This window comes from Hyla sarda, chromosome 5 (genome assembly GCF_029499605.1).
Source record: "Hyla sarda isolate aHylSar1 chromosome 5, aHylSar1.hap1, whole genome shotgun sequence".
Classification (NCBI taxonomy): Eukaryota; Metazoa; Chordata; class Amphibia; order Anura; family Hylidae; genus Hyla; species Hyla sarda.
The window spans coordinates 293,747,459-293,763,663 of NC_079193.1; the positions used below are offsets into that span (position 1 = coordinate 293,747,459).

Below are 16,205 nucleotides of genomic sequence, written 5' to 3' on the forward strand. Positions count from 1 at the left end.
CTTTGGAACTTGTTTGGGGCTGCTTATCCACCATCCGGACTATCCTACTTTGACACCTTTCATCAATTATTCTCTTCTATCCACGCCCAGGGAGATTAGCTACAGTGCCATGGGTTGCAAACTTCCTGATAATGTTGCGCACTGTGAACAAAGGCAAATCTAGATCTAGTCCTCTTTTCTGTAGTCCATGCTTCGTGTGGCACACAGAGACACACAATGCAAAGACTAAGTGAACTTTTCTCCTTTTTATCTGCTTTTAGGTGTGATTTTTATATTGCCCACACCTGTTACATGCCTCAGGTGAGTTTAAAGGAGCATCACATGCTTGAAACAAACTTATTTTTCCACAATTTTGAAAGGGTGCCAATAATTTTGTCCAGGCCAAAAAGTTTGGTGTGACATTACGTCCAATTTGCTTTTTTTCCTCCCTTTTTTGGTTTAATTCCAATACACACAAAGGGAATAAACGTGTGTATAGCAAAACATGTGTTACTGCAATCCTATTCTGTGAGAAATACTTCATTTTCTTGAAAAATTTCAGGGGTGCCAACATTTACGGCCATGACTGTAGCTTTTTTTCTTTGTTACCAGAGTTAATCATATTTTCCTAACACAGCTTTGTACAGCTTTGTTTCAACATCCTTGTGTAACCGTGCACTAATATTTACCTGTTTTCTGGGCCACAACACAAAGTATTAACTATTTCTTAGATGTACTAGGATGCATTATATACATTGCATGTTTTTGAGTCTCTCTGCCCCCTATTTTTTTTTTAAATGTGTCTCTTTGTGTTAAAGGTTTTTATTAAATACTTAGGGAACTTTATGGTTTAATAAAACTCAAATTGATCAAATTATGTCGGTGTTGATCTTATTTTATTGCATAGCAAGGGCATGATATCTGAATTCCTGTACTTGGGGACATCTATCTAGTGTGACTGTAAGCGGCCAGATCTACAAATAACTACATCATAACTGATAAGAGCTCATTGACTTTAAGAGAACATTAAAAAGAGAAATGATCATGTGACTTATCACTAGTTAAAAAAAACAAAAAAAAAACAACATAATATACTGAAATCCTACGTTAAAAAGAAATGTCGCCGGGTAAATAAGACACGTGTCGATAATGTTTTTTTTAGGTCAGTTGTGTCTCTATGTTACAGCAGATGCCTCATCACCCAGATGCACCTCTCTGCGTGTATAGGGTACTGAGGGCTATCTTACATACTAAATCAGAGACACATTCACTTTAAATCCTGAGTTGCTCAGCATATATGATACAAAAGCCCTATTTCACACATGCAAGAGAGATATCAGCACATCCCTCGTTGCCCTTCAGTGACACTGACCAGGATGTAGCGGGGTCCCACAGAAAAATCCAGAAAAAAGAGAAAAAGGTCCAAAGCTTTGCTCAGATGAATGCATTTTATTGAATCAACTAGACATGACGAAGGCGCAAAGGTGACGCTTTTCGGTTGCATGTTGCAACCTTAGTCATACAGCAGCACGCCACCAAACGAGTCACCTTTGTGCATTCGTCATGTCTGGTTGATCTAATAAAATGCACTCATCTAAGCAAAGTGCTGGACCTTTTCCTATTTTTCCTGAAAAGCCCTATTTGGGATAACTTATTAAGACTTAAGCTGGTTTCACTGAACATTTGTCACTGCCATACAATTTATGTTATTCACATATAGGACATTTGATCTCCTGAACATGGTGTGAAACCAGCTGTAATAATGTCAGATACTGGTTTAATAAAATACCATCAGGTACCATGATACTGTATAATACCTGACTCTACTGTAGACAGATTCTGACTGGATGACCGAGAAAAACTTCTGGACTTTGAAAAAATCCTCTTTGGATGCGGTTTTGTAAACAGCTGTTTGGGTGTTTGACCAAATTCCAAAATTTGAGTCAGCATTGCTATTTTCTGATCAGGATCTTCAATACTGAAAGGTGAATAACAAAATAAAATTCCTTAGATTTAGGCTCAGTTATATTATGCAGGAAAATAAAGTGCATGCAGAAAGAATCACTGTGGGTAATATATGGCAAATAGGCATAAAATATAGGACAAAACAAAATGTAAAGAAAATGTTAGAACCAAATTAGAACAGTTACTTTAACCCCTTAAGGACACAGCCCATTTTGGCATTAAGGACGCAGCCAATTTTATTTTTGCGTTTTCATTTTTTCCTCCTCGCCTTCTAAAAATCCTAACACTTTTATATTTTCATCCACAGACTAGTATTAGGGCTTATTTTTTGCACGACCAGTTGTCCTTTGTAATGACCTCACTCATTTTACCATAAAATGTACGGCGCAACCAAATAAAATACTATTTGTGTGGGTAAATTGAAAAGAAAACAGCAATTTTGAAGAAAGTTTTGTTTTCACGCTGTACAATTTACAGTAAAAATTACATGTGATCTTTATTTTGTGGGTTAATGCGAATTAAAGGATACCATCATTATATACTTTTCTATTATTTTGCTGCTTCAAAAAAATTCTTAAACTTTTTAACAAAATTAGTGCTTTTAAAATCCCTCTATTTTGACGACCTATAACTTTTACATTTTTTCGTATAAGCGGCGGTATGAGGGCTCATTTTTTGTGCTGTGATCTGTACATTTTATTGATACCACATTTGCATATATTAACCCCTTAAGGACTTTCGTTTTATCCTCCTCGCCTTCTAAAAATCATAACTCTTATATTTTCATCCACAGACTAGTATGAGGGCTTTTTTTTTCGCGACCAGTTGTGCTTTGAAATGACATCACTCATTTTACAATAAAATGTATGGCGCAACCAAATAAAATACTATGTGTGTGGGGAAATTGATAAGGAAACCGCAATTTTGCTAAATTTAGAAGGTTTTGTTTTCATGCTGTACACTTTATGGTAAAGTGTATACTTAAAGTATATACTTAACCAATTTAGTGCGTTTAAAATCCCTCTATTTTGCTGACCTATAACTTTTTTCCATATAAGCGGTGGTATGAGGGCTCATTTTTTGCGCTGTGATCTGTACTTTTTTTTTCAAACCCCATTTGCATATATAAAAGTTTTAATACATTTTTTATCAATTTTTTGAGGAATAAAATGCTATAAAAAAGCAGCAATTTTGGACTTTTTTTTTTATATATGTTCACGCCGTTCACTGTACAGGATAATTAACATTATGGCCCTCATTTACTATTCTAAACCCGACCTCTTTTGTCGGGTTTTTTTGGCGCATCTTTGTCTGCGCCATGTCGCAGACATCGTGCGCCAGTCTGCGACACTATGCGACATTTTTTCCCGACGGACCCGATGTGGATTCTCCCAAACCCGAAAAAGGGGCGTAACCCGACATTTCTGAGCTTTCCCACGTATTTATTAAGGTTTCCAACCCGAATTTGTTGAATTGTTGTTGATTTTTTCCCGACAGCTCAGAGGAGTTGGAAACCAAAACCTACAAAACCCACATGCGACAAACAGGATGCGACATAATAATAAATACCAGGGGAAAAAAGCAGTCGAATAAGAAAGCAACATAGACTTACAACCCGATTTTCTTAGTAAATGAGGGCCTATATTTTAATAGTTCGGATATTTATGCATGTGGCGATACCAAATATGTTTATACATTTTATTTATTTATTTATTTTACACTTTTTGGGGGTTAAATGGAGAAAAGGGGACAATTTACATTTTTATTGGGGGCGATTTTTCACTTTTTTTTTACTTTTATTTTTACACTTTAATAGTCCCCATAGGGGACTATTTATATCAATCATTTGATTGATATGCCCTGTATAGGGCATAGCACTGATCAATATTAACGGTGATCTTCTGCACTGGTCTGCTTGATCTCAGACCAGAGCAGAAGATACCTGGAGACGGCCGGAGGCAGGTGAGGGGACCTCCGGCCGCCATGCTGGATGATCGTATCCCTGCGGCAGCGATGTGGGTGATCCGATCATCCATATTAAGTGCCGCACATACCGTGATCTGTATTGATCACGGCATCTGAGGGCTTAACGGCACACATCAGCGTGATCGCTGATGTCCGCCATTACCGGCGGGTCCCTGGCTGCGCATGACACAAGCACCACTCCAGTGCTCGTAGTCAAGTATAGGATGTAAATGTACGTCCTGGTGCATTAAGTACCAGGGCACCAGGACGTACATTTACGTCCTATGTCTTCCTTGTGTTCCTGATCATTTGACACTTCTCTTTTTAGCCAATTTAGCAGACTAGTATGTATGTTTTTTTTGTTTCTATTTTTACAGGGAAGAAGGGAGAACATTATTGCATCAGCTAGGCTGTGCTTACATCTGCATTGGAGGTTCTGTTAGGAGCCTCCATTGCATATATCTCCTTGCTCTAATTCTAAAGGAAATTCATATAGATCTCAATGCCTTATCATAAATTATAGCCTAAGTAATGCAGTCCAACAAACGCATTCTGGGCTACTCTAGGCTGTCTGGTAGTGAGGTATCTGTCCATATTTATCTGTGTGTAATACTAAAATTTATAAGGGTTTAATGGTTAACACGGTTGTCTTGCAGTGCTGGAGACCTGGGTTCAAATCCCACCAAGAGTTTGTATGTTCTCAATGTGTTTGTGTGGGTTTCCTTCAGATACTCTGGTTTCCTCCCAGACTTTAAAACATAACGATAAGTTAATTTGAAATTTAAATAATGAAGTTGAAAATCAACTAGGAACCAGTCCTCAGGGTATATTGGATAGACAGAAAAGAGATGGAAAAAAGAGTGATCCTGATATACAAAATATTTATTTTATGTTACTAAAACACTGATACTCTCTGTCCCTGCTGGGCCCTAGCATTGGACACAGAAGTCAGTGAAAATAGAAATTAAAAATTATATTAATAAAATGATAAAACTTGCAACAAAATGGGTGATATATGGAGTATTCAATAATGCGCTAAAGATAATGCGCATTATTGAATACTCCATATATCACCCATTTTGTTGCAAGTTTTATCATTTTATTAATATAATTTTTAATTTCTATTTTCACTGACTTCTGTGTCCAATGCTAGGGCCCAGCAGGGACAGAGAGTATCAGTGTTTTAGTAACATAAAATAAATATTTTGTATATCAGGATCACTCTTTTTTCCATCTCTTTTCTGTCTATCCAATATACCCTGAGGACTGGTTCCTAGTTGATTTTCAACTTCATTATTTAATATTTGTTAGACCTTTGGGTGAAGGTAACACCAGTTCACCTCGGATATATTTATTAATGCTAAGTGAGCTACACAGTTTTAACCTTTTTAATTTGAAATTTAGATTGGGAGTTCCAATGGGGTCAGAGACCGATGTAAGTGATGACAAGCTCTGTACAGCACTGAAGAATATTTTGGTGCTATATAAAAGGAATTATTATTATAAATGATTATAGCATTAAAGGGGTAGTCTGCTCCTAGACATCTTATCCCCTATCCAAAGGATAGGGGATAAGATGTCAGATCGCCGCGGTCCCGCTGCTGGGCACCCCCGGGATTGCCGCTGCAGCAGCCCGCTATCATTACAGCACAGAGCGAGTTCGCTCTGAACGTAATGACGGGCAATACAGGGGCCGGAGCATCGTTAAGTCATGGCTCCAGCCCTCGTGACGTCACGGCCCGCCCCTTTCAATACAAGTCTATTGGAGGGGGCGTGGCGGTCGTCACGCCCCTTCCCATAGACTTGCATTAAGGGGACGGGCAGTGATGTCACGAGGGGCGGAGCCATGACGTCACCGCGGCGATCTGACATCTTATCCCCTATCCTTTGGATAGGGGATACGATGTCTAGGGGCGGAATACCCCTTTAACTCTATCCTTTACTTATTACAATACACATCATGTGTGTATATATATTGCAGCAACAAGGAATGCTTAGTAAATGTAGAAGTTTGATCTGAAAACCAAATTCATTTAGAGGTCTGTGTGAATTTTCAAACATGGTCTGGGTTTTGTATTTATTTTGGGATCCAAAATAATTTTGGAGAAACTGTAAAAGGTATATTATCAGCACTTATCAAAGCTATTTAATGATAATTAAACCTTTTTTTCGGGGGTTGGCCACAGGTCCTGTTTAAAGGGGTCTTCATTCATTTTGGGCCTTGTTTGTCTGGGGTTTATATTAACTTTGGGCCATGTTTGATTTCACATTCACCCAGCCTACTCATGCACACCAGTTTGGTTTCTACAGTGCTTGGATGAGAAGAAACCATGCAGAAAAGGTTGATCCAGTACTCACAGTACTTAAACCAACAGAATTCATTACATCTATCTAAAAAAGGAAAATTTAAAAATATGTTTTTCCAGACATTACCTCATCCTGTCATCATCAGGTTTTGAGCCCCCCCCCCCCCCCCACACACCAGACTTTTACTCATGAGTAAGAGCTCAGGGCAGGGCTCAAAACACAGTAATGACAGCACCAGCTAGCTCCTTGAGAAGTTTGTTTTTTAACTTTCTTTTAGACAAAAAAAAATAATTTATGAGTGCTGGATCAATCTTTTCTGGAAACATCCATCTGTATAAAGAGACAGGGGCAGGAGGGGGCCCCCAATGTGAAGCCCTTGCACCAGGACCCATAAGCCTCTATAATATGTGTAAAGAATAAAAAGCTCTACAGCAATACAGAATCTTGGAAGTTCATTTGAATTACCCTTTTAAGTCAATTTCTCCTTCATATGTCACTGGATGGAACACTAAAAAAGAAGAAAATAAGAAAAATTACCTGATAAAATCAGATTAATTTGTTTCCGAACAACACATTGTAAAAAGTCTAGGAGCAACAGTAGAGATGACCTATTAGGAAACTCCTCTGATTTTTCTTATGGGCTCAGGCAGTTTTACAAATTAAAAAGGAGGGTATGAGGGAATATGAACTTTCGAAGACCCGCAGTGTAGATCGGACAAATCAGATGAAGAAGAGAATAAAAAGTCTCAGTGGCACTCGCCACCTGTGGTAACTTTTTTATTGAAAGGCAGTGCACATCAAATCATGCAGTGGTGGGCAGTGAAAAGACAACAGGGGCACTTGTTGGCACTGCTGTTTTGTGCGTATAAGCCAACGTGCTGGTGTCCTAACTGTGCCCAATTAGATCAGAATACGAAAACTGAAATGTCCCCTCAGCAAATCGCTGGCTGCAGCGGAGACGAATGTCTGCAATTGTGATGGTATTACATGCAATTCATAGCAGGTAGTACTAATCAGTGAAAACTGGGCACTGCAGAGATGCCAGCGGCAGAGGATCTTTTATTTGGGTGGTCATACTGAAGGTTTTTTTTTTTTGTTTTTTTTATCACATCTAATTGATGAAAGATTAGAGGAAAATATCTGTACTACCTTGCATTTATTACTGTGCTGCAGGTCGATTTATTTATTGATTTTATCTGCTAGATTTGCTTCTTCTGACCGGCCTGTTTGTGCATCTGTAAGTTCAACGCTCAGTACATGCTCCATGTGAAACATACTCTCTCCTGCAACCTTCTCTTAATTCCCTGCCCTCTATTCACTGAAATGGCTATAGACAGGTTTCCAAAGGGATATATAACATTGTGTGTTTGTGAGAGAACAGGTCATGGTTCAGGGTATTGAGCTATACACGACGGCAGGATCTGACATGGCTTTTTTGGAGTCTAGAACTATGAAGTAACAGCAGTGCCAACCCTAAGGCACATAGTTCTGCACATGGACTGTATATAAAAAACAACTAAAAAAACTTGTGATCAGGGGAAAGAATGCTTTATATTTTCTTTTAGATACATTGGAGGAAAAATAAAAGCATGCAATATTAAGTCAAAGTAAAAAGTGATTTTGTAGAAGTTTAAATACTAAGCAACTCCACTTTTAACCCTTTAAGGACTGACCGTTTTTCCACTTTAGTTTTTCCCTGCTCACCTTTTAAAATATAATAAGCCTTTCTACTTTCTTTTCTACTTTGTGATGACATCAGTCACTTCACCCAAAAGTCTAGGGCGAAACAAAAAAATAAAAAATTGTGCGACAAAATTGAAAAAAAAAAAACAACCCCCCCCCAAAAAAAAAAATTTTGTAATTTTTGGGGGCTTCCTTTCTACGCATTTTTCTTTATTCTGTAGGTCCATATGATTAAAATGATATCCTACTTATATAGGTTTGATTTTGTCTTACTTCTGGAAAAAATCATAACTACATACACAAAAATTAAAACGTTTAAAAATGTCCTCTTCTGACCCCTATAACTGACCCCTGGTTAATACCACTGATAACTGATCGTGGTGAGGTCTCTTATTAGCCGCGGGTCCGAGCTACCGTTAGCTGCCGGGACCGACCAGATATGACGCGTGACCCCGCACTATATCACGGGAGCGGGCGCATGGCGTACAGGTATGCCCTGCGTCCTTAAGAGGTTAAGAGTAACTAAAACGGTCTTTGACACAGTTAACTGACTTACCATTATTTGCAGCAACCGCCTCACTTCCTCTCTGCTTACATCCAAATATCAAGTCAATCCATTCATGGAGGTGGTCCGACACATACTGACTCTCTAAGGCCTCTCTGTTTTTCTGCAGAAAGTCATCTACACCTGAATGAACAAGAGGTTGACGTACACTCGAGTACACACAATACAATATATCCAAAGACAAAATTTGTCCTGATTTGCGCTCCTATTTGACAACATATGGTTCTCTTACCTGCAGCCCAAGGAGGTATTTCTACATCATCAACTAATTTCCCTCCTTGTCTCTTCCCAAGGTCCAGATTCAAACTGTTTAGCAAGAATGAGCCATCACTTCCATAAAACTCTGGAATTAACTAAAACCAGAAAAAGATTAATAAAAAAAGACATCTAGGTACTAAGTAATGAACATATGTAAACTTTGTTTACCTCTTTAAAGTCTGTTACACCATCTAAGCAGTTCTTCCATGTTTCGGCAATACTAGAAAAATCAAATGTTTATTATTTTTTGTTATGGCTGGGACATTGGGCTTGGTAACCTTAATAATATGTCAGTTAATAAATTCAATCTAGCCTAGAATTATAAATGGGCGCTCTGTGGTGTTTGTTAGTGCTATTCACTTACAGGCTGTACAGTCCATTTATTTCAATATGGTGTAGAGTAAATGGAGACTGTAATTACTTTCGCCCTGCTGATGTCAGCTTTAGGAGGTGACAGACAAAGACACAGCTAAAAGAAATTAAATATCTTTAACAAATAGAACTGCAAGCCGTTTGTGTTCTACAGCCCAAATTTGTTCACTTCTATTATTAAAGTTAAAGGGGTATTCCAGGATATATTTTTTTTTTTATTTGACTATGCTACAGGGGCTGTAAAGTTAGTGTAGTTCATAATATAGTGTCTGTACCTGTGTGTGACGGTTTTCTCACAATTCATATGTGATTTTCATCCCAATATTTATTTTTACCAGCATTCAAAATTGCTGTTGTCTCAGATTTTCCCAGCTTGCAATGCGGCCGAGACCTGACTCACTAGTCAGCTGACAGGGAGCCTGTCTGCTTCAATGGGTGGAGCGATCAATCTGCAAATAATGCAACAGCTGTAGGCACCCTGATTGAAAACCACAGGTCTTTTGTTTCAATGGGTGGGGTGGCTAATGTGCGAGAGGGAGGAAAATGGCATTGTGGGATTTGTAGTCAAAAAAACATAAGTCAAAAAGGAAATACAAGTTCACAAAAAGCTAGCAACAGTCTTATGGTAAGCTCACAACATAGCCATTTAGCCCCAAGACAAGCGCAGATCCTTCCTAAGCATGTCCATTACTGCCTGTCAGGTACGTACTAAAATCACCTTATGGTGGATAACCCCTTTAAGGACTGCAGTGATTTTTTTGCATTCACGTTGCTGAATTTAGTGGTCCATAACTTTTCTATTCTTCTGTTGACAGATTTGTACACTGCTCAAAAAATAGAGGGAACACTAAGATAACACATCCTAGATCTGAATGAATGAACTAATCATATGAAATATTTTCGTCTTTACATAGCTGAATGTGCCGACAACAAAATCACACAAAAATTTTCAATGGAAATCTAAATTTATTAACCCATGGAGGTCTGGATATGGAGTCACACTCAAAATCTAAGTGCAAAACCACACTACAGGCTGATCCAACTTTGATGTAATGTCCTTAAAACAAGTCAAAATGAGGCTCAGTAGTGTGTGTGGCCTCCACGTGCCGGTATGACCTCCCTACAACGCCTGGGCATGCTCCTGATGAGGAGGCGGATGGTCTCCTTAGGGATGTCCTCAAGACCTGGACTAAAGCATCTGCCAACTCCTGGACAGTCTGTGGATGTTGGTGGATGGAGCGAGACATGATGTCCCAGATGTGCTCAATCGGATTCAGGTCTGGGAAACGGGCAGGCCAGTCCATAGCATCAATGCCTTACTCTTGCAGGAACTGCGGACACATTCCAGCCACATGAGGTCTAGCATTGTCTTGCATTAGGAAGAACCCAGGGCCAACTGGCCCAACAAGCACTGCACAGACAAGGAGTCTGAGGATTTAATCTCGGTACCTAATGGCAGTCAGGCTACCTCTGGCAAGCACATGGAGGGCTGTGCGGCCCCCCCAAAGAAATGCCACCCCACACCATTACTGACCCACCGCAAAACCAGTCATCCAGGAAGATGTTGCAGGCAGCAGAACGTTCTCCATGGCGTCTCCAGACTGTCACATGTGCTTAGTGTGAACCTGCTTTCATCTGTGAAGAGCACAGGGCGCCAGTGGCGAATTTGCCAATCTTGGTGTTCTCTGGCAAATGCCAAATGTCCTGCATGTTGTTGGGTTGTAAGCACAACCCCCACCTGTGGATGTCGGGCCCTCCTACCACCCTCATGGAGCCTGTTTTTGCCCGTTTGAGTGGACACATGCACATTGGTGGCCTGATGAAGTTCATTTTGCAGGGCTCTAGCAGTGCTCCTCCTTGCACAAAGGCGGCGGTAGCGGTCGTGCTGCTGGGTTGTTGCCCTCCTACGGCCTCCTCCATGTCTCCTGATGTACTGGCATGTCTCCTGGTAGCGTCTCCATGCTCTGGACACTACGCTGAAAGACACAGCAAATCTTCTTGCCACAGCTCGCATTGATGTGCCATTCTGGATGAGCTGCACTACCTGAGCCACGTGTGAGTTGTAGACTCCGTCTCATTCTACCACTAGAGTGAAGGCACCACCAGCATTCAAAATTGACCAAAACATCAGCCAGGAGGCATAGGAACTGAGAAGTGGTCTGTGGTCACCACCTGCAGAACCACACCTTTATTGGGGGTGTCTTGCTAATTGCCTATAATTTCCACCTGTTGTCTGTTCCATTTCCACAACAGCATGTGAAATTGATTGTCAATCAGTGTTGCTTCCTGAGTGGACAGTGTGATTTCACAAAAGTGTGATTGACTTGGAGTTACATTGTGTTGTTTAAGTGTTCCCTTAATTTGAGCAGTGTATTTGCTTGAGTTGTATTTTTGAATCCGTACCATGTTAGGGTATATATAACTGATTATATTTTAAAAAATAAACTTATATATAATAATCATATATACAGAATTCATGTGAAGGGTACGTTCACACGTGTGTATTCTCTGCTTCAGTTCTTGCTGCCCATTGACTTCAATGGGTAGCAAAATCTGCTGCAGCAGAAAATACACACATGTGAACGTGCCCAAAATATAGTTTTCATTTAGCCATATTTAAAAGAGCCAACACTTTTTAACTGTATGTGGACAGTGAACAGTGTAAAGTTAAACTAGAACAGTCTTTGTTCTCCAGATTTATAACAGTGACACAAGCTCTTTGAAAATCTGCCACATCAAATCCTACTTGGCTTAGTTTTATGGCAAATTTGCAGACAATAAATTGGTATATTTAAACCCACCCCTTTCACCAAAGCTACATACTCTTTCAGATAAGCTAAAGGCTAAAACATGGGCTAAAACATGTGTAAGACATAATGCACCAGATTTTTTTTGCACAGGCAGTTTTATGTATCTTTCCATTTATTTGTTTTTTTAGGTCATTCACCATGCAGTTGAAATAACCCATAAACGTTATAATATGGGTTGCTGCTATATAAGTGTTTTATTTCCTTTTACCAATTGTGCAACATACATATTTTTTTTCCCATAACACTTTTTATTTATTTTTTAACACCAGCTATGGAACTTCCCAATATGATCTGCTGATCGATTTTCAGTATGCCAACACACTCTTGCTTGCTAGTAATAAGCAAAGGCAAATAGTCAGGGAAGACTTGTGGGTGCTTGTTAGGCCCTCGGCTGCCAAAGCAATCCACTGGTAATGAAGAGCAATCCACTGGTAATGAGAGCCTCTTCTTTTGTTTAACCCCCTTCATGCCAGGCATACATTATTATGTTATTCTGTTGTGTAAAGGTAGAACGACCACAAAAGTGTACCACCAGTAGATAGAAAAGGAAAGGGACTGGCAATTGTAATGTGATCTATCAGTGTTTTACACCTAGAGAGCAGGTTGTTTTTCCACAGTAAGGACCCTTTTACATGGGCCAACGAGCTGCAAATAATGAGGGCTGATCTCACCGTTCATTAGTTTGGTCCAGCAGCACAAAAGATCTGGAAATGTTCCTGCGGCCCTTTAAATTCATCATTATGGGGCACACATCCCCCTATTTACACAGGGTGATGTGCAGATGATAACGAGTGTTCACTTGTTTTTCGGCTGATCGGCTTTTTACAGAGGCTGATTTCCAGGAATGAGGGCCTTAAAGGGGTATTCCGGGCAAAAACATCTTATCCCCTATCGAAAGGATAGGGGATAAGATGTCTGATCGCGGGGGGCCCGCTGCTGGGACCCCCTGCGATCTCTCTGCAGCAGCCCGCATTCTATGCGTAGCTGCGGCTGCAGTTTCAGAAACCGCCGGGCTTCCGAGATGGGGACGTGACGTCATGCCCCTACATTTATGTCTATGATATGATATGGCATGTTAAAGGGGTTATCCACCATAAGGTGATTTTAGTACATACCTGCCAGGCTATCTTTTTGTGAACTGGGTATTTCCTGTTGAAGTTCGGTCTCTTAAACTACACATCCCATAGTTCCATGCTTCTAAGTGTGAAGTTACATTCCCCCCTCCCACACATCAGCCACCCCACCAATTGCAGCACAAAATGAGCTGCATCCATTCAAACCATGGGGTCTACAGCTGTTGCAAAATAATCTCTCTCCCACTCAGCGGTCGCTCTCCCCATTGAAGCAGGATAGGCTCCCTTTGCACAACTGACGAGTGAGGTCAGGTCTCAATGCACTGCAACCTGGGAAATCCCTAGACATGAGTCATTTTGTATGCTGTTAAAAAGAAATATTGGGGTAAAAATTACATAAGAATTGCCAGACCACCGTCACACACAGGTACAGACACTATATTATGAACTACACTAACTTTACAGCCCCTGTAGCACAGTCAAATAAGAAAAATTCCTGGAATACCCCATTTCCCTCTTTCATTTTTTCACTTCTGTTTTTTCCTCCTCACCTTCTAAAAATCATAACACTTTCAATTTTCCACCTAAAAATCCATGAGGGCTTGTTCTTGGCACTTTACTTTGTGATACCATTAATAATTTCACTACAAAATCTACGGCGAAACCAGAAAAAAATTATTTGTGGGGCAAAATTGAAAAAGAAAAAGCCAATTTGTAATTTTTAGCGGCTTCCATTTCTACGCAGTGCAGTTTTCTGTAAAAATGTAACCTTATATTTATTCTGTAGATCCATACGGTCACAAGGATACCCAATTTATATAGGTTTGATTTTATTTTACTACAAAAAAATAAATAAAAAGATAACTACATGCACCAAAATTAATACGTAGAAAAATTTCCTATTCTGACCCCAATAACTTTTTTATTTTTCCGTATAAGGGGCGGAATGAGGGCTAATTTTCTGTGCCATTTTTGTTTTGATCAGACTTTTTGATCACTTTTTATTATTTTTTTATGGTATAAAAAGTGACCAAAAATACGCTATTTTGGACGTAATTTTTTTTTACGCGTACGCCATTGACCGTGCAGTTTAATTAACAATATATTTTTAGAGTTCGGACATTCTTGCATGCTGCGATAGCACATATGTTTGTTTGTTTTTTTACACAAATTTTTTTTTTTTATGGGAAAAAGGGGGGGGGGGGGGGGTGATTCAAACTTTTATTAGAGAATGGGTTAAATCACATTATTAACACTTTATTTTCATAGGGGACTATAACATTGTACACACTGATTTCCTACACTGATCACTGCCATGCAATAGCATGGCATTGATCAGTGTTATCGCCGCTCGACTGCTCCTACCTAGATCTGAGGCAAGGAGCAGTCATTTGGCGATTGGACAGCGAGGTGGCAGGTAGGGATCCTGCTCGCATCCTGCAAGCTGTTCTAGACGCCGTGGTGGTCCCGAACAGCACTACTGAGCTAAACGGCAATGCTTGCTTTAGTTTTAGACGTGGCGATCAAATTTGATCGGCGATGACCAGCATTAGCAACCAGGACCCACTGGGTATGATGCGCGCTCACCTGAAAGCCGCAGATGGACGTTAATGAACGTCCATTTGTGGCAAAGGGTTAACAGTAGTAGAACATTGGCATAATTTACTGTTGATCATCTGCACAGAATATTACCAACCTGTTGAACATTCTATCAGCATGGTCAAACTTTCCATTTTGGATGCATAGCATGTGCTCTGGGGCTGTAAGAGAAGAAGGCATTAGAGAATCTTAATTAAAGTAATATAAAATTGAAATGCCACTGCCATTTACTTCTACCCTAGATTGCAAAACAATTTTACAAGTTTGCCAAAATCCAAAATTTAACACATAATGGCCCTGATTTATCAATCTGTCTGAAACCAAAACAGTATGGTTTTGCCCATAACAACCCATCCCAGCATTTCTATTTTAATATGCAATGGTAAAATGAAAGCTTAGCTGTAACTGGTTGTTATGGGCAAATGCAGACAGTTTAGTTTCAAGCAGATTGATATATCTGGGCCCTTATGGAATAGAGGGTGGTATTTCATGTATAACTCCCATTGATCAAAGAGGGACAGGGATGGGAAGTGGGTTACAGCAGATTCCCTTTAAAGGGGTTATCCGGCCAAAGACATCTTATCCCCTATCCAAAAGGGGCGGGGCTGCATCTCCAGTCTCGGAAACCTCTTTCTTTCCAGGACTAGAGACGTGACGTAACGCCTCACCCCCTCCATTCATGTCTATGGGAGGGGGTGTGATGTCCGTCACACCCCCTCCCATAGACATGAATGGAGGGGGCGTGGCGTGACGTCAAGAGGGGGCGTGGTATTACATCACGTCTCCAGTCCTGGAAACAAAGTGCTTTTTAGAAACTGGAGACTCAGCCCTGCATAGAATGATTACCCCTTTAAAATACTATAAAGCACTACAAACACTATAACATAGGGCTGAATTTATTAGCTTCAAAACATACAAGACACAATTCTCCCAACATCTTAATAACGTTAAACTTTTACAATAAAGATGTTATCTTTGAATGTTTTTTTTATATTTTAAAGCCACCATAAGAAAGATCTCAGCACCAGATTTCTCAATAAAGCCCAGGTGTCGTTTTCAGATAAACCACAAAACATTATTCGCACCTGCAGGATGTTACCACATAAGGAAGGAAGGGGGGAAATTTATCATTGTTTGTATAAACTAAGAGATTTTTCCCTCTGTGTACATCCTGTGTACCTGTGCTAAATGTATCAAATTGTTATTTATTCTTCATGAATAGCTTAGATCTAAGTACGTTTTAAAGTGTAGTCTGGGCTGAAATGAGACTGTGCAAAAAATCTGCAACATTTTGAATTGTCACATTTGATAAACCAGCTACACTTGACTTCATCCAAAGAGTTTTGATAAAATAACTTAAAGCTGTTATCCAGTAATAGAAAAACAGAGCTAGTTTCTTTCAAAAACAGCTCTGCGTCTGTCACCAGGTTGTGTGTGATATTACAACGTGACTCTATTCACTTCAATGGAACTGAGCTGCAGAATCACATCCAACCTGGGAGACAGACAGGGAGCGTTTAAAAAAAAATAGATAAGTGTGTGGAAGTAAAACTGCTGAAAAACTTTTACACAAATAATCCTTCGTACAAATATTTGCGACACATACAAACAAAAAAAACTGTGTAAAAA

The 16,205-nt window shown here is 39.7% G+C and overlaps 1 protein-coding gene across 5 annotated transcripts in view; it reads right to left on the reverse strand.

Annotated features, from left to right (window-relative positions):
- NSMAF (neutral sphingomyelinase activation associated factor) overlaps positions 1 to 16,205 on the reverse strand; it is a 77,541-nt gene that overhangs the window by 18,089 nt on the left and 43,247 nt on the right. For 4 of the 5 annotated variants that reach the window (XM_056522007.1, XM_056522006.1, XM_056522005.1 and 1 more), the window contains 6 exons: positions 14,674 to 14,737; positions 8,891 to 8,942; positions 8,697 to 8,817; positions 8,456 to 8,587; positions 6,682 to 6,724; positions 1,797 to 1,957 (listed from right to left, as the gene is read on the reverse strand). In XM_056522007.1, the coding sequence (XP_056377982.1) occupies positions 1,797 to 1,957; positions 6,682 to 6,724; positions 8,456 to 8,587; positions 8,697 to 8,817; positions 8,891 to 8,942; positions 14,674 to 14,737 (573 nt within the window). Of the gene's footprint in view, positions 1 to 1,796; positions 1,958 to 6,681; positions 6,725 to 8,455; positions 8,588 to 8,696; positions 8,818 to 8,890; positions 8,943 to 14,673; positions 14,738 to 16,205 lie in introns of those variants that run through there. The other variant, XM_056522009.1, reaches the window with a different exon arrangement.